Source organism: Dunckerocampus dactyliophorus, chromosome 18 (genome assembly GCF_027744805.1).
Source record: "Dunckerocampus dactyliophorus isolate RoL2022-P2 chromosome 18, RoL_Ddac_1.1, whole genome shotgun sequence".
NCBI lineage: Eukaryota > Metazoa > Chordata > Actinopteri > Syngnathiformes > Syngnathidae > Dunckerocampus > Dunckerocampus dactyliophorus.
In genome coordinates, this window is record NC_072836.1 from 20,641,164 (window position 1) to 20,661,952 (window position 20,789).

Below are 20,789 nucleotides of genomic sequence, written 5' to 3' on the forward strand. Positions count from 1 at the left end.
GTAGATGGGAGACAAGTGTGGTGTGATGTTCATATTCCCCTCGTATGTTCATTATGTCATTGTGTCCATTCTTGTCCAGGAGAAAGAGCAGAGGCCGCTGAAAGAGGGGGTGCAGGACATGCTGGTCAAACATCACCTCTTCAGCTGGGACATAGACGGCTAGATGAACACCATCCAAACCACTCACTCACTCCAAAGGTGCCGCTTGCTGGCGTACGCATGTGCGTGTCTTTGAAGCATCTTTTTGTCTGGCTCTTACAGACTGGAAGTAAGACCTGGGACACAGTTTACAAGTATGGACCACCATGACACATTTCAACAGCTCCTACCTTTCGAGGAAAACTGCACTTTTTTTGGAATTTTGCCCATCGTCCACAATCCTTATGTGAGACATGAACAGCAGTCTTTCTTTTTTGTGTGCGTTGTAAAGATATAAAAACAACTAAAGAGGCAGCGAAGAAGGCACGTAACGGGACGCACCTATTCCACCTAGAAAGCCTTCTGAAAAAACCTCCAAAAAAATGCCCCATTTACGTAATATGACCCGCATATTAAAGGGATAGTTTTACTTAGTCGCTGTTGATGTACAACACTGCTGATGGGGATGTCGACTTCATGTCAAAAAATCCAAACTTTCCCTTGAACCAAGCTAGAGTGACATTATTGTTATTAACATTGTTACGCCGAAGAACTATGTTACTGGCATACTGACACCTTGCCACACCACACCTGCTAGCTAGGCTGCTAGAAGCGACTAGCTTCACCACACACACTTGTGTTCACAAGTTCCGGTAATACTTAAAATGGCCAAAAGTATTTTATGTTATGACTGTACCTGTTACTACATGCTCACAGCATGGATATAAAACTATTAAACCTTGCTGGAGTTTTAACAGTGGGTCCTTCTAGGCAGAATAGGTGTGTCCCATTATGCTCATTAATGAGCTGCCTCAATTTTAGCTGTTTTTATATCTTACAATGCACAGAAACAAGAAACTCTTGATGTCTTACAAGGATTGTAGATGATGGGCAAAATTCCTAGATTTCCTTTAAGGACCACTAGTTTCTATGAAGTGTGCGTGCATCAAGATGCAACCTATTTTTTGTTTTACCCCACAAGTAAAAAAAAATATATAAATATATATATATATATATATATATATATGAAGTACAGAATAATCTGTATCCTCTGGACTGCAGCGGTTCCGTCCGTCCGTCCGTTCCCCCCCCCCCGTTGGTGCAGGAGGGGACACTTGGAAGGACGTTCTTTGGCACTACTAACACTTTTGACAGCAAACTGACAGATTATTTATTTAAAGACCAAAACAACATTCCTTATGATGTAAAGTTCTAAATGTATTTTTGAGAGAAATGTTAATTATCAGCTCATATTACACAAAATGTTGGAATACTAACATCGCACATGCCAAGATAGCCTTCACAAATTGTGTATGTGTGTAATATCAAGAGTGGAATAGCGTGCGTGCGTGTATGCATGCTACCCAAACAGTGGTAGTAAACAGGGCGCTCAAAACGATAACTTTTTGTTGGACAATCCAAATAAATGTTATGAAAATACGTTTTTGGTATAAAAAGTGAACATTCAGTTTTACAATCTCGCCACTTCACGCTTCGAATTTTGTAGCTTCACTCGATCATCCATGCATCCATCCATCTTCTATGTCCCCATCCTAATTAGGATTGCAAGGGTATGCTGGAGCCTATCCCAGCTGACTTGGGGCGAGAGGTGGGGTACACCTCAAACAACAAACAACAACCATTCACACTCACATTCAAACCTATGGACAATTTAGACTCACCCATTAATCTCACTCTATCATGGTTTTTCAAAATATATGAATAAAAAAAATGCTTATTTAACTCATTCAATGCCATCCATTTTTCAAAAGACAACCCTTTCAGTAGCGGCCGTTTTAGACCATTTTGACTGAGTTTAAGGCACACAGAATATTGTGTTCTATGGCTATATAAACATGGAACCTACCAAAGGAAATATTGGGCTTGTCTTTCATTACAAAAAAAATTGTTTGTACCTTTTTCCGGTCTTTGGGAATCAGCAGTGGAACATAGGGAAGTTTCAGGAAAATATCAGTTAAAAACCATATTTAGGTTATAAACAGTTTTCCTGTGCTCTGTGAAAATATATTAAGTATTTTTGCCTAAATTAAACATTTCTAAGCATAATGGCTAGATGAAGTAAAATACAATTACACTAAGACCCCAACTTACGAACATCTGACATGCGAACACTCGGAGATACGAACGCAAGCTGCTATAACAAGTGAATTTCCCCGCTGTGGGATAAATAAAGTACAAATACAAATACAAATACATATATATACTGCTACATGCTTGACCAGTAGAGGGCACTGTGACACTGCTAATGGGACCAACAGGTAGAGGAAAAAGAGGAAGAGGAGAGAGGAAGGCTAAGTAGTTAATAGGCCTGCTTAATTCTACACCACCCACAGAACACTACCTCTTTTAGAAGAGTCTAACCACCACCACCATTTGTCCTTATTTTCAATATCTCCTCCTCCTCCACAACGATGTATGCTCGACCACTCCTCTTCAAAGGTAAATAACATTTATCATTACGTATTATTATATCACTTTTATTATTGTTTTTTTCATTAATTTTCCTTGTTTAATATTACTACTGCATCAAAACTCATATTTACATACATACACATATACTGTACAGACCCTTTCCAAAAAATTAGAATGTCATGGAAAAGTTGTTTAATTTCCATAATTCCATTCAAAAAGTTAAACTTTCATAGATTATAGATTCAGGGCCCACAATTTAAACGATTTCAAGTGTTTGTTTATTTTTACATAATTTGGGCTTCCAGCTCATAAAACCCACAAAAACAAGAATTCAAAAAATTAGAATACTGTGAAGAAATCACCATTTATTTCTCAGTTTTTGCAGGAAAAGGAAACAAATTAGGATCACATCAAATCAATCAAAATATGGTACTTTCAAAACGATATGTCAATCTTCAATACTTGGTTGGGAATCCCTTTGCCTTAATCACTGCCTCGATGCCACGTGGCATTGAAGCAATCAGCCTGTGGCATTGCCTGGGAGTTATGGAAGCCCAGATTTCCTTGATGCTTGCTGTCAGCTCTTCTTTGTTGTTGGGTCTGGTGCCCCTCATTTTCCTCTTGAGAATACCCCATAGATTCTCAATGGGGTTTAGGTCCGGTGAGTTGGCTGGCCAGTCAAGCACTGTGATGGCATGGGCATCAAACCAGGTTTTGGTGCTTCTGGCGGTATGGGCAGGGGCCAGGTCCTGCTGGAAGATGAAATCTGCATCTCCATACAGATCCTCAGCAGAAGGAATCATGAAGTCCTCTAAAACATTCTGGTAGACTGTTGCAGTGACCTTGGATTTAAGAAAGCAGAGTTTACCAACACCTGCACCGGACATTGCACCCCAAATCATGACGGACTGTGGATATTTCACACTGGACCTCAGGCAGCTTGGGTTCTGTTCCTCACCCGTCTTCCTCCAAACCCTTGGATCTTGATTCCCAAATGAAAGGCACACTTTACTTTCATGGGAAAAGAGGACCTTGGACCACTGGCCAACAGTCCAGTCCTTCTTCTCCTTGGCCCAGTGGAGACGCTTCCTACGTTGGCTCAGGTTCAGAAGTGGCTTGACCCGAGGAACCCGACAGTTGTAGCCCATCTCCCGGATGCATCTGAATGTGGTGGTTTTTGAAGCTGTGACTCCCGCCTCATTCCACTCTTTCTGGATCTCTGCCAGATTCTTGAATCTTCCCTGTTTGATAATCCGCTGAAGCCCACGGTCATCTCTTTTGCTGGTGCATCTTCTCCTGCCACATTTTGCCCTTCCTCTAGACTTTCCATTGATATGCTTGGACACAGCACTCTGTGAACAACCAGCCTCCTTAGCTATGAACTTTTGTGGCTTACCCATCCTATGGAGGGTATCAATGATGGTCTTCTGGCCAGTTGAACCCAACTGAGACAATTGAACCAAACTGAAGCAATTTAATGACACCTGGGGAAGCCTGTGCAGGTGATTTGACTTTAGTAGATGATTAGTGTGACACTCAGTTTAAAACATTCATGCCCTGCAAAATTTGGGCTGATTTCTTTACAGTATTCTAATTTTTTAATTCCTGTTTTCGTGGGTTTAATGAGCTGGAAGCCCAAATTATGTAAAATAAACAAATACTTGAAATCGTTTAAATTGTGGGCCCTGAATCTATAATCTATGAAAGTTTAACTTTTTGAATGGAATTATAGAAATTAAACAACTTTTCCATGACATTCTATTTTTTTGGAAAGGGTCTGTATATGTATACACGTACATGTAGTACCTATATCATTGGTAATATTATTTTTTTCGACTTAAGAACAAATCGACTTTCGAACGGTCGTCTGGAGCCAATTGTGTTCGTTGGTTGGGGACTTAGTGTACAAGGCATTCAGAAGACATTGTGATATGTAGTGTTCTACACTGGTCACTAGGTGTCAATGATGTTACTATAATGTTGGGTGAGACACACAAGCACCAGACTTGATTGGATTGCAGGTGTGATCTCACAACAGGCACAATAATCCCTAAAAAGGGCAGCTGTAGCTGACGTCAAACTAAAGCGCTACGCTGAACCCTCAATGTACCCAATGTATTGGGTAACAGAAAGTGCAAAGGTGACTATAGGGGTGTTATTTCATGCCTAGAAAGCTTTAATGTTAAAAATCACATTTAGAAGACAAACAGGGTTTCTATGCTCTAAGAAATTATTCCATTTATAAATAAGGAATACAATTTGGAGAAACTCATGAATTCTGATCGGGGACTGGAACTGTTTCATCTTCAAAGACAAAAAACAAAAGGTGCAGCTCAGAACAGCCAGTTTATTGACAGCTTTTACTGGGGTCAAAGTGGCACATGTTAACAGTAGCACGCTGCAAGCACAAGGGGCAGTAGAGTACTAGCACTGCAAGCACTGCATGTCTTAATGTCTTAATGCTGGGGTGATGTGACGAGAATGTGGACATGCTGCGTTGTATCGCGTGTGTCCATATGGTGCACACAACCGGGTAAGCGAGCACAACTGAAACGCGGTCAAAAGTCACACATCAAAGGGTAAAATTTTTTGCATATATGCCAAATAAATAATGGATCGTTATAAAATGCAACAGCTTTTATGATTATATCAAGAATTTAACGTGTGCTACATTCATTTGAATCCTTCTCCTCAGGGATTTGATACATCAAGTATAAATACCAAGAATGTTGTTTTTAAAAATTCTTTTGCAAATTCCCAGGGAACGCATGGGCAAGTTTGGCTTTTAGCTGCTCATATTTATTGGACCCTTCTTTTGGGGTTTTACCTCCCTCTCAAGATAAAACATATCAAATGAATGATGGACTGAAGCTATCTTCTACTTTGCTGTGTGTCATGTAAGCCGTTCTAAACATGGGGGCATAGCTTTCATGTTCACTTTACAATAAAACCCTGGTATAAAAAAGAAAAAGGCAAAGTGGAATAAGACTGAGGAGTGTTTTGCACTAAAATAGTCAGGAATGGTGTAATGGAGAGGGAGGTAAGCAACGTGGATGGGTGTGCAGCTCAGCAGCCTCCTGTTCCTGACGTGGAGGCAGCCGCTGCAGAGATGTTCTGGCCTTTTCCTTTGTGTCTCTGGCCTCCTCTTCTCCTTCCACCCCCTCCAGTCTTTGGCTAAAAGGAAGCAAAGAGATGTTTTATTTAACATTCATCCACATTAACTCATTCAAAAGACAACCCCTTCCGTACCGGCCTTTTGACACCATTAGGACGGAGTTTTGCAAGGCACACAGAATATTGTGTTCAATGGCTATGTAAACATGGAACCTACCAAAAGAAAGGGTTGTTACAAAATTTATTTACAAATATAACACCATGAACTATTTAGGCTTTTCACATTTGTAACTAAACTGTGTGCACGCATCTCTCCCATTTCCTCCTTACTGACACCGTTTGGAGTGCCCTTGCATCATCACCTCTTCTTGCCTCTCACGCAAAAAAAAACGTCGACTGTTCAGGTTTATATAAACATATATATGTTAAATGTGAAAAATATTACCCTTAAGAGGAAACACAAATGCGTTAGAAGCTTAACACAAAACTGCAGCGAAACATCTTATTCAGGGTCTCCACGGTTCTGGTGACCCACTTTACCTTGTTTTCTTTGTTGCCCTCCTTTAACTGAGGGTCCTCATCCCCCTCTCCCTTGGGGAGGCAGGCGTGCAAGCAAAGGAGAGTATGACAGAGTGATGCATGACAGTTAAATGGTGACAATAACCAGGGGGAATGAGAGGACACAGAAGAGTTGACAAGTTAGAGAAGCGGCACAGAATAGGACAGGGGAGGGGGGAAGAAACAACCCCTTTTGGTATTTTGCTACTTTATTTTCACCTGTTGTGTCACACTCGGGCCGGCTGACTGCGCTATCGTCGTCCCCTCGTCGTTGTTTGCCGAGGTGCCGTCGTCTTTTCGAGAAGGTGCCTTTTTAGTGGACTGCATTTTAATTTGTGGCGGTTTGGAGTTTGACGGCATATTATTGGTGGACTGCAGGAGCTGAAATAAAGCAGCAGGAAGTCTTTTTAGAACTCTCCTGCCCCAAAAGGTAAGGACATTTCCAGCAAGGGACTGTGCGTGATTTTTAATGTTTAAGGCACGCACTTTTGTGATGGTCCCTACAGCCTTGGTGCGTCCCTCCCGGAACACCAGCCTCTGGTCACAGTGAAGATACTCGGGGGTCTTAATGAAGCGGAAGTGGACAGAAGCCTTGTCCCCTGTTCGTAAACAATCTCTACTCATGGACAAGATGGTGGCCGTCTGCCTTATGCTGCCACAGTGGACTAACAGACACGATGATAAGGTAAGACCTTTCAACACAGTGAAGAACCAGATCAAACGTCAGTTACTCACCCATAGCTTGGTATCGGGGCGATATCGTAGTGGGGTGATGCAGCACGAGGATCTCTGCTTCAAACTCCCAGGTGGCCTGCGGGTTCAATCTCGGGGACACCATCACCATGCCTTTCCTTATGTACGAGCGCTTGATCTGTATCAAATTGGAACACGATCATGGCAGCATTGGATTGCACTGCATTGCCTTCAGCCAATAAATGGAGCCATACTAGATGTTCATCTGTTAATAATAATGACCGGGGGGTCCAAGCTGTTCCCAACGAGGGCCACATTCAGAGAAATTGAAGGATGTGGGGGCCAATTTGATATTTTCTTTATTTTGTTTTTTAAAATTGTTTTTAAATTGACATTTCATTCATATTCCATTTAATTGTCATTCATGTTTTTAATTTTTATTTTTCATTTATTAAAAATATGCTACCTAGTTAAATATATACATATATATTGATATTCATATAATTAGTGTGATATCTTCTTCAAATATTCGATAGTTCAACTTTTTGTTTTCAGTGTGGCCCTAATCTACTCCTCCATATTTCATGTTTCATTTTATCAATATTATATTCCATGGGGGCCAGTAAAAACCATGCTGCTGGCCGCAAAACCTCCCACTGGCCTCGGGCAATCAAGTCTGGTGCTTGTGTGTCTCAGGCAACATTAGAGTAACATTATTGACACCTAGTGACCAGTGTAGAATACTACATATCAATTCTTTAAATGAATCTTCTGACTGCCTTACGTTTGTATTTTAGGTTTTATTCAGCCACTCTTATGCTTGAAAATGCTTAATAAAAAAAACAATAGTATGAAATCATGTGACACACACAGCCAGCCACCAGGGGGTGCTGTGTCTGAGTTCTCCCACTACCTTTTTGAGTGCAAACGATGCTGTCTGCCCGCCTCGAACTTCCTTCACTGGCATTCTCTTGCGGTGGATGGATTTGACGGCGATGGAAATAAAGCTGCCCAGTGGGTCTGGCCCCAGTAGCATGGTGTCGTTCAGACGTATCAGTCCACGTAAAGTAGTTCCTGACACTACCGTTCCCACTCCCTGAGAGAGGAAACCAAGTACAGAGCTGCTTTTAAAGCACACGTGCGGTCGTTACCCTGCAACAGGAGGAAGAGAGTCACACACCGGTACGGAGTAGGTGTCGTCAATCTGAAACTCGGCCGGCTGGTCGTCTCTGTAGCATGTGCGTGATGACAGCAGGTTGAGGAACATCTTGAGCAGGTCCATGTTCTCTCCAGTCACGTTCGAGATTTGAAAAATGGGACACATCCTGCAAAGGGCCAAAAGGGGATTGAACTTGCTCGGAATCGGTCTTGGGATACAATTCTTCTTACCTCTCTGAGCTGAAGTTGGACGCTGTGACGATGACGTCGTCCTTGTTCTGAACCAAGACGGGGATCTTCCTACAGCCAGGGGACTTGAGTAACCTCTGGAGCAGCTTTAATGTCTCTGTTGCCATCAGGAGGACACCACAGGCGTTACATTTTGTCTCCTTTCATCAGCATTTGGGCCTTATCCTCATCTAACGCATTTAATAATGTGTCATCTGATACTCTACCAGTCAAAAGTTTGGGGACACGTTCTCATTCAGTAACATAAGGTGCCTCCAATGGTGTCGCTTTGTGGACCGTGTTTGTTAGCGAGGGTCACGCTGAGGAAAGACTCTACCGGTCAAAAGTTTGGGGACACTTTCTCATTCAGTAGCATAATAAGGTGCCTCCACACGTTTTACTGGGAAGCCGTGTTTGCCGCAAAGCCACACACTACCTGCATCTGTACAGCTGCTGATTGCAGTACACTTTGAAGAAAACGGGTTGCATTTTACATGATAATAAATATTGCCGTTTTATTACTCCTTTTTTTCATCAAACACCATTTACTTTTGGAACTTTGAGAAATGTATTTGTACAAATGAAGGCTGCACCCCTAATAGGTGCTTAGCGCTTTCTGCTGTTGAGTAAAAAAACAACACCTGGACACGTTCATTAAATATGACAAAAGAAACATCTTCATTCTGGACGGGAATGCAACAGTCTGGTTTGCCTAGTTCAGGCTTTCCCAAACAGGGTACGCGTAGCTCTCGTGGTACGTGAGTAAATGGCAGGGGGTGCATGGAAACATTTCATTTCCAAGATAAGTAAATATTCTCCGCTAGTTTGTCTTAAGCCAGATAATAAAACGCAACATGTATGGGGGACCATAACCTGTGGCACAGATGCACCAAAATCATAGCAGTTCTGCTTCTGGAGGATTATCAACATGAGTATGAGTGAGGGGGGGTACTCATGGTACGACAACAAAGGTTGGGAAACACTGGCCTAGTTTACTTTTTTTGTTGGTTTTTTTGGAGAGTTGAGCGAGTTTAACTTGGGCTTGTTCTGTTTAAAAATCCAATGCAAACAAACATCTGTCACTTTCACAGCTAAAAGTGGGGCAACCGTGCCAAGAAATGAAGAACGCACGGCCACCAGCATCCTATCGTTTGTTTAGCCATTCATCTCACACGGTAAAGGGCGGCAGCACATGGAGCTCGTTTGTAGAAAAGACTCACCTTGCAGGATGTTGGCAGGACACATGTCTATTTTTGTAACCACAACAAACACGGGAACGTTGAGGGCTAAGGCCAGGCCCAGGTGCTCTTTGGTCATCCCAACAATCCCTGCATTGCTGCCCACCTGGACAGGGAGGGCAGCATGTTAGCATTTGCTAGGGGAAGCTTCCACTCTTCCAACATGGTGTCTTACCATGAGCATGCAAAAGTCTGGCAAGTGTCCGGTCATGCCAAACACGGTGGTCTTCAGGTATTTCTCATGGCCAGCCAGATCAATGAAGGTGATGACTTTGGAGGACTTCTCGCAGATTTTTGTCCAATCCAGGCTACCTCCATGGCTATCCGGTTTGTTCACCACCTAGAAAAATGAAGTTGCGCCCACATGCTACATGAAATATCTGTTTGGCCCTCTCCACACTGCTAGACATGCTAACCCTCAAACTCGACAGTAAGATAACTGACGTCACTTCCCAGGCCACGCCTCTTAACGGGTGGACACAAGGTGACAGATTTTATACTATAACATCTTCTAAATGCCTTATTTGTATTTTCCTTGAGTCATTTTTATGCTTTTTATGATGCTTCATTTGGACCAATTATACATACTATTTGCTTCTATATGCATATGTTTTGACCAATAATAGGCCACAAAACAGTTATCATTTATTCATTTTTAGTATTCTACACTGGTCACTAGGTGTCAGTAGCATTACATTCCTGAGAGCATAGCCAGGCAGGAAGTGCTGTACTGAAGCAGAAAGTAAAAAGATCAAGGTCCTAACATAACAATGCTAACATGAGTAAGTCTATACTATGTCATACTTATGTTTTATTTTCTCTTATTCTGTCTCTAATATTGGCTAAGTAATAGGAGTGTAAAGGTGACTATAGGGGTGTTATTTCATGTCCAGCGGGCTCAAATGTTAAAAAGAAGTTCGAAGGCATAATCAGGTTTTCTATGCTCCAACTACAACAATATTCTATTTATATATAATAAATCCTACTTGGTGAACATTTACTTATCACGGTCAAGTCTGGAACCGATTAACTGCAATAAACGAGAGATGTTCCGATGTAAGGTCAGCTCAGATGAAAAAATACTGGTACTCTATAGGGAGAAAATGTCCTCAAAATTGAAGAGAGAGCCTTGTTGGGCCACGTTGAGATCTCAAGTCCTGCTACTCACACACAATTTGAACATGATCCAACCAGAGGTTAAGTATCACCTGTCCCTCCTGGTCGAATCCGAGGATATCGTTGCCCACGCTGCTGGTCCTTCCGCTCTCCATCTCGTGCTTGTGCCTGAAGAGCTTCTGGCGAGCGAAGCCTCTGCCGTTGTCCAGCTCTCCATGTGTTAACACCCCCAGAAGAGTACTCTTACCAGCATCCACGTTCCCCACCACTGCCACTCTGGGGGAGAATAAAAACCCAACATAACTCCATGGAACGGAAGGAAATCTGAGGTGGAAAAAAAAAACCTTATGGTGTCACCTGACCACTCACCTGACCTCCAGGAAGTCCAGCTCCCCCACACGCCGACGAATCAGATAGTCCCTCACCAAACCCTCCGCCTCGGTGCGTTCCCTCAGCGGGATGAGGTCAGCGTCTAGCTGCGCGCACATGGATCGCACCGTGGCCTCCGAGGCCTCCATGTCCTTGTCATTTAGACCCCAGTCACCACCATCTGTAAACAGCAACAATTCAATTTAAAAAACAAAAAACTAAATAAAGTAGGCAAAGTGCACGTTGCCGTCTCACCTGAACCCATCCCAACCACATAGATGGTCTCTCCAGACCCCTCTTCCATCCTGTCCCGTAGCTGGCTGAGTAAGGAGTCATACTGCTCTCCATTTGGACTGACCAGGGCCAGCTTTTGCATGTGGAAAAGGAAAAAAAGCAGAAGACTTAAGAGCAATGTCGGACGATAACAAAATCCATTGTGTTTGTCAGTCACCCTCCACACCTGCAACAACCACACTTCCTTGTTATCCACCAATCACACCGACAGCAAGGTGCATTCACAAGCACCCCGATTCTGAACATCAACATGCACCACATGCAGGTCGCCACAGCAATGACAAGTAAACACGGCCGAAAGCCAAGAGGTGGAGGCGGTGGAAAAAGACCGGTGCGACATCTGTCATTTGGACCCGGTTCGGACTTAAGCCATCTGACCAGCAGCGGAAAACTATACTTGATATAAAACGACAAGAGCGGATAGGCGACCGAATACAAGCAGCTGTGTGTCATCTAAGTAAAGATAATTCACAGCACTGCCTTCTGCAGTGTTTTGCACCTTTTACTGTCTGTGGCATAGCGCTGTTTGAAGAAACGTTTAAACTTCAGATGTTTCCTTGAGTTGAAGTACGTGTGCCTTATATTGGAAGTATTTCTTCATTCAAATAATGCATTGCTTTAATTGGAAAAAATGCTTTTTCCAAATAAAAGCCTAATTCTTAGTATTTACCCAATTAATAGTATCTATCCTATTATTAATTGGACACCAGTTTTTCCTGTTCTCTGCATCTTGGGTGTTATTGTCGAATCCAGGGCTAAAACTAGCTGGTTGTACTGCCTTTTGGAACACTTTGGACTAAAATGAAAGGAACCCAATACTCGAAGTCTCAAGCAGCAAGTACTTGAATTTTCTTGCATTTCTATTCATCTGCAATGCATAATGACCAATTTTGCACAATAAAGGTTTTTGATATTTACATACAATCCCCCCCCCCCCAAAAAAACAAGTTCTGGGGTAAAGGCAGAGGACAGAATGGAAAAAACAAACAAACAAATACAGCTGTCACTCTTCTCACAAAACACTAATTTCTCTTTAACACCACGTCCACTGCTAAAGGAAGCTGCAAAGCCGACGCCACTAAACTAAAGGTAAACTATTACTTTCAACCCTTTCACTGAAGAGAAATGGTTTTATTGATGCGTGAGTCAGAGGGGGACGCCTTTAAAAGATAAAGTGATGCAACCATGTGCAATGTTGTTGGTACTTCCACATCTATTGTGATGTGTAATTTGACCTTTGCAGCCAATTGAACAGGATTGCAGCCACTCACTTAAGTTTACATCATTACATAGTATGAACTCGTTTGACCAGAATGAGTACCTGAAGCACAAAAACAAACTTGTTGACCAACTGCATCCCATATGTTGCCTGCTTTTCTACTACCTGCACTCAAGTGTATTAAGTATTATATATGTCCCTGTCACTGTCAGCCATAGTGTGAAAGCCACGGGTTATGACAGCATCATAACAAAACCCCGTTACTATGTTATTGTACTTCATTTTACGCTTAAGCTTTAATTCTGTCGATAATTTAAGGATGAATGAGCTGGAGCTTCGTTAATTAGCATTAGCTCCAGACGGCCATTTCTCTCAAGCAAAACGGAACAATCCGTTCCTTACTGTGTCTGGTACTGTAATTAATAGAACATACTGTGGTCCTAAAATTACAGCAAAAAGGCAAAATGTGATAAGCATGCCCTGTAACTATTTTTTTCATTCATTCGTTTCTTCCTAGCATTAGCAGCCTGCTAAGGGAGGCCTAGCTTCACCTTGCTAGTAAAGTCGACCCTTCGATCCTCGGGCTTGCCGTTGAGCATCTCTCCGTCATCGTAGCACTCATCCCCGGGGTCGTCCGCGCATCCTCCCCGGTCAGGTGCGAATATACTCGCTGGGAGTAAAGCATCAGCCAAGGGTATCGAACCTGGGCCGGCACTTGAGTCATGCGCCGCCGCTGCTACGGATGCCATTTCGGTTTACTGTACGAGGAGTATCTATCAGGCTGGGTAGACTGTGGCGCTTGACAGCTGTGATGCTAACGTTGGCTAGCAGCTAGCTACGCCGCTAACACGTCCCATAGGCACACTTTCGGTTTTGCTAACATTGCAAAGACAGCACGGACTATTTGTAAGCTGTCAGTTTGTATTGAAAGCTTTTCAAAAACAGTCACGTAACCGCCTTGTCAATAATAATGAGGTAGGTGTGGGTGAATATGTTACATGCTCGCCAATAGTCTTCCCTGCTGCGGTTGAATATGCGAGCAGAGAACCAATACCGTGATGGAGGGGGTCGTGCATATGTTTTGCAGTCACCTCCTCTCACGGCTCTCAGGCTTCTTGTGCGCAATGTGTGTGCAACACTCGGCGTCATACGTGGGGATTATTCAGACATTCAAAGTTCACAATAGTTTGATAAACACGCGAGTAAACCGGGAAATGTTAATCATCATCGTCAACTGCTTTAATTGCATAATTTCCTCTATTACAATCAACGCCATATGATCGTTGTCGCCATCTCCGAGTCCTTTGTTAATAGTCTTTTCCACCTTTTAATTTATTTTGTTTAATTTCTATTAAAGTCCCGCTAGTGTTTATACTTGTAGCTATCGGTGTATCATTTGTGCAGTTCTTCCTCCTGGCCACTCAGGGGCAGTGTACAACACATTCTGGTGCTTCTTCTTCTTCTTCTTTTAGTTTAATGGCGGGTTGCAACCATGACTTGAAAAGGTGCATACCGCCACCTACTGTACCGGAGTATGTAACATGGGCCATATACAGTATCTTACTTTATGCTATCTTAGATAGTGAGGAGACTACTTATACTACTACTAATAATAATCCTAGTAATAATACTTATATAATACTATATATTACTATATAATACTATATAATATAATACTAAAATATTCTAATACTTATCTATATTCTATTATATAATCCTGTGTCCTTCAAATATTCTATCACTGCCCTCTGTATATCTCTTTCCCCCTCCCCACCTGTTCCTAAGATACCCTCAATGCTCCATTCCCTTCCTATCTTCTTAATTCTTTTCCTTAACGTTACACGTTCTTCCCTATATCTCTTGCAGTGTAGTAATATGTGTTCTACGTTCTCTATACTTTTGCATTCCATACATACTTTTGATTTACATTTCCCTATCAAAAACATCTTGTCATTTAACCCGGTGTGATTGAGCCTCATCCTAGTTAACACTATTTCCTCTTTTCTGTTTTTTCTCTTCACCCCTTGTGTGCTGATAGATTTTTGTACTTTATAATACTTTCTCCCGCTACTACCCTCATCCCACCTATTTTGCCATTTCTCCATTATTTGTTTTTTGATTATTGCCTTTACTTCGCCTTTACCAGCAGGTATATCTATCATTTCATTCCTTCTAATTCCCATTTTAGCCATTTTATCTGCCACCTCATTCCCCTCCACCCCTACATGTGCAGGCACCCAGCAAAATCTTATGTCTATTTTTAACATATGTAGTTGGAATAAGTTTTGATGTATTTCTAATAATAAATCCTCTCGACTTGATTCCATATTTTTAATACTATATAATGCTGCCAGAGAGTCCACACAGCATACACACTCTGGTGCTGCAACATCGGTGGGAGGAAATGGGGAAAATCGAGAAAAAAGGGGTCCGGTAAGGAGAAAACGTTAATAACACATAGCTGACATGTAGCAGTTTTTTTTTAGCATATTTGATTGGTTGGAAGATGAAAAACTTTGGACATTTCTTGCGAGGCGGCGACTCGTTCGTCAGAGCTTGTTTTTTTCTTTTTCTTTTTTTTCTTTAGGACTGTCATGGCGCTGCACTTAACACCATTAAATACACAAGAGAAGAAGACGAAGGTAGAAGAAGAGGGCAATGGTTTTTTGTTTGTTTGTTTTTTCCATTAAACTTTATTAATGCCTTACAATTTACAATAACATAAGGTCAATACATGGGCATTAACAAATAACAATTGGATAGAGGGCAATGTTTAGACCAACAATGATACATGCTACAGAAGCTAAAATAAGTATTTTTTAGGTATATGAATACAATTTGAACTTTCCTGTTTAAAAAATGTCAGAATGTTCCAGGAGACAATAAGTGACATCCTGGTATAAACGTATCACACAGCGGTATGTTAACACCAAAACTTAGTTTTTGTATTCACAAATGAATTAAAACAGACTGAAAACCATACGTGTTTATTTAGTTAGTCGGTGGCTGACGCAGCAGCTACAATCTCCAAGCGAGACATAATTAGTGTCCTAATTATAGAGCGTCTGTGTGCCACAAACGCAACGAATTATTATGGCCACTAGGTGTCGCCAAAAACAAGCCACCACCGCGCTTTAACTTAAAGGCAGCAGATGTTCATTTACTGTACAGTATATACAGTATATTTGATATAGAAGTCGCGGGACCAACCAAACCACTTTGAGAATCGATTTTTATAGACAATTTCTACCTTTTTCACACTCAGTAAAAACTGAGCAAACATCTTAGGATGATGTCTATGTGTAGGTGTCTGTGGTATTGTACTGAATATGTACATAATAGGAATATCGACGTGGGTGGATGTGGAGCTGATATAAATGTGTCAATGTTTTGTTGTGTTACAAAGGTTTCTTTATTCGTCATCAGACCTCCTGACTGCACTTCCTGATGACGAGGCGCTTTCTTGCTAGAGCACATGATGGGGGAATGTATCTGTTTAGTTCAGGAAAGGGTCAGTATAGTTTGTTTAACCAGTGAACCAAGTCCTGCCAAAACTAATACGTTAGGCACTGTTAGTCTACGCAATCCCTATGCATCTCTTCCAGTGTGTCATTACTTCATGACACTAGTATCTTCATCCATTGTGTCAGCCATCGGCTGAAAGCAAACCCATGCTGATTGAAGTGCATTTGGGAGTGACTGGGGTCACGCTGGAGTCACAGCCCAGTCTCCGTAACCTGATCCAGTTACAGCTAAATACAGCTGCTGCGCTTCAGCTGAGCTAAATATTTAGTTGTCTCCCTGGTAGCAACTTGATGTCTATTTTGGTCTTGGGTGCCTGCTGGAGTTCGCCTCAAATGGCTGACAATGTGACAGCATAATGCGAAGCATTCATTTACCTCCCTTCAGTAATACGGTTGTTAAAGAATTCTTAGCGCGTTCCAGCCTTACTCTGAGCTCATTGGTTGGTTGTTCTGCGAAGGTCGGAGTGCTGCGGCTGCCTGGAGTGTCAATCAAACGGAAGGACCCTCCCTCTTTGCGTAAAATCTCTTGAGGCCAGCGAGGCCGGCCCGGCTCTCACTTCTTCTTCCCAGCTGCTCATCACCAGCCACCACAAAAGCAGCCACAATGTCGGTAAGTAAAAGCTGTCCTTCCTCGCTGCTTTACGCACAGTCTTGCAACACGAATTATATTCAATGTTAGTTAACACAGTATGTGGATGTGTGAACGCTTTGCAGAGGACTGCCTTTTATGGCCAAAATATTCACCGCACAGCTGCCGTGCACATTTGCCAACTAATGATTAAAGTCCTGCCTTTCTCAGCACATCAGCTTGCTGCATTCCTCATTTAACTGCAACCTCTATGCTTGCTTGTTTGGCCACTCTATCCTTCCTAATCCTCAATTCAGGCTTTTTCGTGGTATCTTCCGACTCGTGAGGTTTGCAGGCTGCAGGGGCGGCCGTATGTCTGCCAGGAGACATGATCGGGTTAAAAACAGGCCTACTGTATGAGCTCATATGAAGTAGGTAATACAGTAATGTGCAGGCAAGAATAGATGCGTGGGGGTAGCTTTTAGAAACGCCACGTTCACCCCACAGAGGTCTATTTCTGTATCATATATGGTGATTCAACTTGGACGTGCTTTAGAGTAGTCAGTGTACAGCTTGTATAGCAGTACTGCTTTACTATCCACTGAAAATGCCTTCATCTTGTGGGGCATGGAATTCACCAGAGCTGCATAGATTCTTGCTGGAATCCTCTGCCTCTCCCCAGTGCTGGCAGCACTCATGCAGTCCCAGACTGTGATGCTAGCACACACCATGCTTGGCTGTAGGCAAGACAAGATCCACTTTAAACAAATAAACACAAATATGTCAGCACACACTGGTGTTGTTGTGCACAAAAAGGGCTGTGTGTTGAGTCATTTTCATTGCCGACTGATACACATCCAAGTTTCTGTAGTATCGTCCCCAAAAAAAGAAAACATGTTTAAATACAAATATTGCATTTTTAAAATGTAAAATATTTATAATTTTTTTTAATGTGACAAAATATTTTTCTTTAAAAAAAATAAAAAGTATTTATAATTTATTATTTTTTTAAGTAAAAAAAATAATCCAACATAAAACAAAAAAAATCTAAAATAACCATTTCAAATTTAAAAAGTGTTTTTCCTTCAGCCAATATACTGCAATAAAAATGGTTGCTGAAATTGAATAAACATTGCACCTTCAGAGATAGTGTCAGTGTCGTAAGAGACAGCGGTGGATGCCGGAATGTCGACACTCTTCTCCAGCCCTGTTGTGTTGGAAGCAATGGTGGCTGTCCTACAAGTATCTCATACTGTGTTGCTGTGCGTAAATGGAAAGGCACCTGGGCTGACTGTTGGTGGGACGGCAGCGTAGTAGTACACCAATGCAAACTCCAAACACAATAATAAACACTGTTGGAGCGGTACCTCGCTCTGTGAAGGCAAACTTTGTCATGGATCCGCCTGCGCCATGTGTTGCACACGCCCACTTTGCAGTTGGACTCTAGCATGGAAAGAATGTTGCAGCCGTTCTATTCCCTCAAGCCTGCTTTTCCATTCTTGGATTGGCTGATCTCCTGCATACGGTAATTCATGTTGGAAGTTAGCCTTCATATGTTGGCCGCTAAACCTCCGCTCGCTCGCATTGCTTTTTGTCCTGCGTACAAGAGAGGATTCCTACTCATGATTTCAGGAGGTGATGAATGGAGATAGTGTTGCCGTGGTAACAGACCCCCTGACGCATCATTTGACAAGAGTGACACAACGTGGAGGACCCGTGATTGGCAAGCAAATTGTTGATGGGCACAGTGCCACTCTTACTGCCACGTGCACTCCAGCAGCCTCCTTTCCTTTCCTTTCCACCACAGAGTGTATCATAATTAGATCCGATGCCAAGATGTGGGGTAGAGGGGAAAATGGGGGCGGAACCAAGAGCAGTAATGTGTATGTGATCCATGAGTAGAAGGTTTAGCCACCGTTAATGTGTTCATGCACATGTGTTCATTGATAGGTTGTGTCTAATGGGACGTTTGTCTGTTTGTTCTGCACAGGGGATGGTTGTTAAGAACATGTCCTTCAAGGTGGGGCAGACTCTGACCATAACTGGGAAGCCCAAGCCTGACGCGACAAAGTAAGTGATTTAGTACTCGAACTCTCCAGTATTGAACTTTGGCTCCACTGGATCCTTTGCAAAGAAAAAAAAGCAAGCGTTCGTCTGCTTAAATCGGCGTGGCTTGTGTCTGCGTGCCGCAGTTTTGCGATAAACGTGGGCCCGAACGAGAGGGACATCACCATGCACATCAACCCCCGCTTCAACGCGCACGGAGACGAGAACACGGTGGTTTGCAACTCGTACCAGGAAGGTAAATGGTGCGAGGAGCACCGCGGCGAGGGAGGCTTCCCGTTCCACCAGGGGGAGGAGTTTAAGGTCAGACCCTTTCATTCTTTAGCTTCACTTGACCTTTGAACCGCTTTTTAGGCAGTAAACTCAGCATGTGTTTGTTCTCTCAACCAATCGACGTGAGCGTGATGATCAAATATATAATCAAGTACATCGTAGTGGAACAGTACATCATAGTTTCATAGGTGGAATTTGTGTAAAAATGACAAGAAATATGTATTTTATTTTGCTATTTGTACACCAGGGTAATAAATAATGCAAAAAACATTTTAAAAAACATACGTATGCTAACTTCATTTTAAAAAGTGTGTGTGTGTATATATATATATACAGTATATATATATATATATATATATATATATATATATATATATATATATATATTTTTTTTTACTATTTTATAGTAAAAAGTGAATAAAAATGTGTATATATGTGTATGTATGTAATACAAATAAACAAAACACATCTAAATGTAGTTTTTTACCATATTATATTAAAAATAAGTAAACAAATAAAATATATGCAGTGTATATGTATATGTATGAGAGATAATATATTAAACTGAAATAAATACATATATAGATGTACATACTGTATATATGCACACACAAAATATAACTTTGAAAATCTATATTTGCATTGATACATATTTTTTAATTATTCTTTATTTAGCATCTTAATGTATCTTTGCATTGTGTATTACCCGGGCAGGCAAATAAATAAAGAAGGAGCGTAAAGCACAAGAAAGTATTGAGGAAAACGTTTGCTAAAGTAATAAATACATCTCCTGGCAGGACACTTGTGAATTTCCAAGTATAAATGGTTGAATAAACGTTGCATTAATGATTATGATGCGAGTGCAAAGGATTTAAAAAACTCTCAATTTCAATTTAAATCACCATTTGATGGAGTCCCGCATCCAAATCATCCCAAATCATCCCAGCACTCTTGTCCTCTTCCTTCTTAGATCACCATCGTGTTCACGCCCGCCGAGTTCCAGATCTCTTTGTCGGACGGCTCTCAGATCCATTTTCCCAACCGTATGGGTGCCGAGAAGTACTCTTTCATCGGCGTCGACGGGGACGTTCGCATCACCAGCGTTGAGATTAAATAAACCCATCAGATTTAGGATTAGACAAGTACTTTTACACGGAACGCTTGCATCAGGGCTTTTATACGCTGCTCAAAAAATAAAGGGAACACTTGAGCAACACAATGTGACTCCAAGTCGGTCACACGTCTGTGAAATCCAACTGTCCACTTAGGAAGCAACACAGACTGACAATCAATTTCACGTGCTGTTGTGCAGATGGACTAGACGCCAGGTGCATAGCACGACACCCCCAATAAATAAATAAATACCAATAATAAATTAAACTATCAATAAATAAAATAATCAATCAATTTTTGTGTGATTTTGTTGTCGCACATTGAACTATGTGAAGAACAAAGTAATGAGAATATTTCATTCATTCAGATCTACCATTTCTTTTAGTGTTCCCCTTTTTTTGAGCAGTATATTTTGCAATACTTGCTTTTTAAGCGCAAGAAACACAAACGTTATCTATTGTGCATATACAGGCAGCAGAAGTAGCCCCAACGTAGGAGCACCCATTGCACCTGCATGGCATTATTCTGCCATTGACTGGAAAGTAAACCCCACATCACATAATCCCATCTTTTCAAAAGAATTGTACAAAACTTTGACCCTCCCAGACATTCCAGATTTGTACCAATGCTTGCATTGAATAAGTGCATTAAAGCCACAAAACAAAACAAAACAAAACATTGGACTTTTG

The 20,789-nt window shown here is 41.7% G+C and overlaps 3 protein-coding genes across 6 annotated transcripts in view; 2 read left to right on the forward strand and 1 right to left on the reverse strand.

The window, feature by feature from the left end:
- Positions 1-1,576, forward strand: part of sgsm3 (small G protein signaling modulator 3) — a 38,609-nt gene extending 37,033 nt beyond the window's left edge. For all 3 annotated transcript variants that reach the window (XM_054759139.1, XM_054759138.1, XM_054759140.1), the window contains one exon: positions 80-1,576. In XM_054759139.1, the coding sequence (XP_054615114.1) occupies positions 80-163 (84 nt within the window). In that variant the 3' untranslated portion in view covers positions 164-1,576. The remainder of the gene's footprint in view (positions 1-79) is intronic.
- A 3,322-nt stretch (positions 1,577-4,898) lies between these two features.
- Positions 4,899-13,603, reverse strand: gtpbp1 (GTP binding protein 1). 2 transcript variants are annotated; one of them, XM_054759141.1, is made up of 14 exons: positions 13,110-13,603; positions 11,301-11,412; positions 11,046-11,226; positions 10,769-10,952; positions 9,736-9,900; positions 9,543-9,666; positions 8,326-8,440; positions 8,117-8,261; positions 7,850-8,032; positions 6,979-7,114; positions 6,730-6,908; positions 6,463-6,624; positions 6,226-6,276; positions 4,899-5,745 (listed from the first exon to the last, which is right to left on the reverse strand). In XM_054759141.1, exons 1-14 carry the CDS (start codon positions 13,305-13,307, stop codon positions 5,638-5,640), a joined length of 2,043 nt encoding a protein of 680 aa, XP_054615116.1. In that variant the 5' UTR covers positions 13,308-13,603; the 3' UTR covers positions 4,899-5,637. The 2 variants fall into 2 exon arrangements, with proteins under 2 accessions (XP_054615116.1, XP_054615117.1); XM_054759142.1 differs by lacking the exon at positions 6,226-6,276 and having other exon boundaries at positions 13,110-13,602.
- Positions 13,604-16,561: 2,958 nt separating this feature from the next.
- On the forward strand, positions 16,562-20,789 carry LOC129170959 (beta-galactoside-binding lectin-like). Its single transcript, XM_054759143.1, has 4 exons — positions 16,562-16,692; positions 18,641-18,720; positions 18,843-19,017; positions 19,958-20,789. The coding sequence occupies exons 1-4, from the start codon at positions 16,687-16,689 to the stop codon at positions 20,102-20,104; spliced, it is 408 nt and encodes a 135-aa protein (XP_054615118.1). The 5' UTR covers positions 16,562-16,686; the 3' UTR covers positions 20,105-20,789.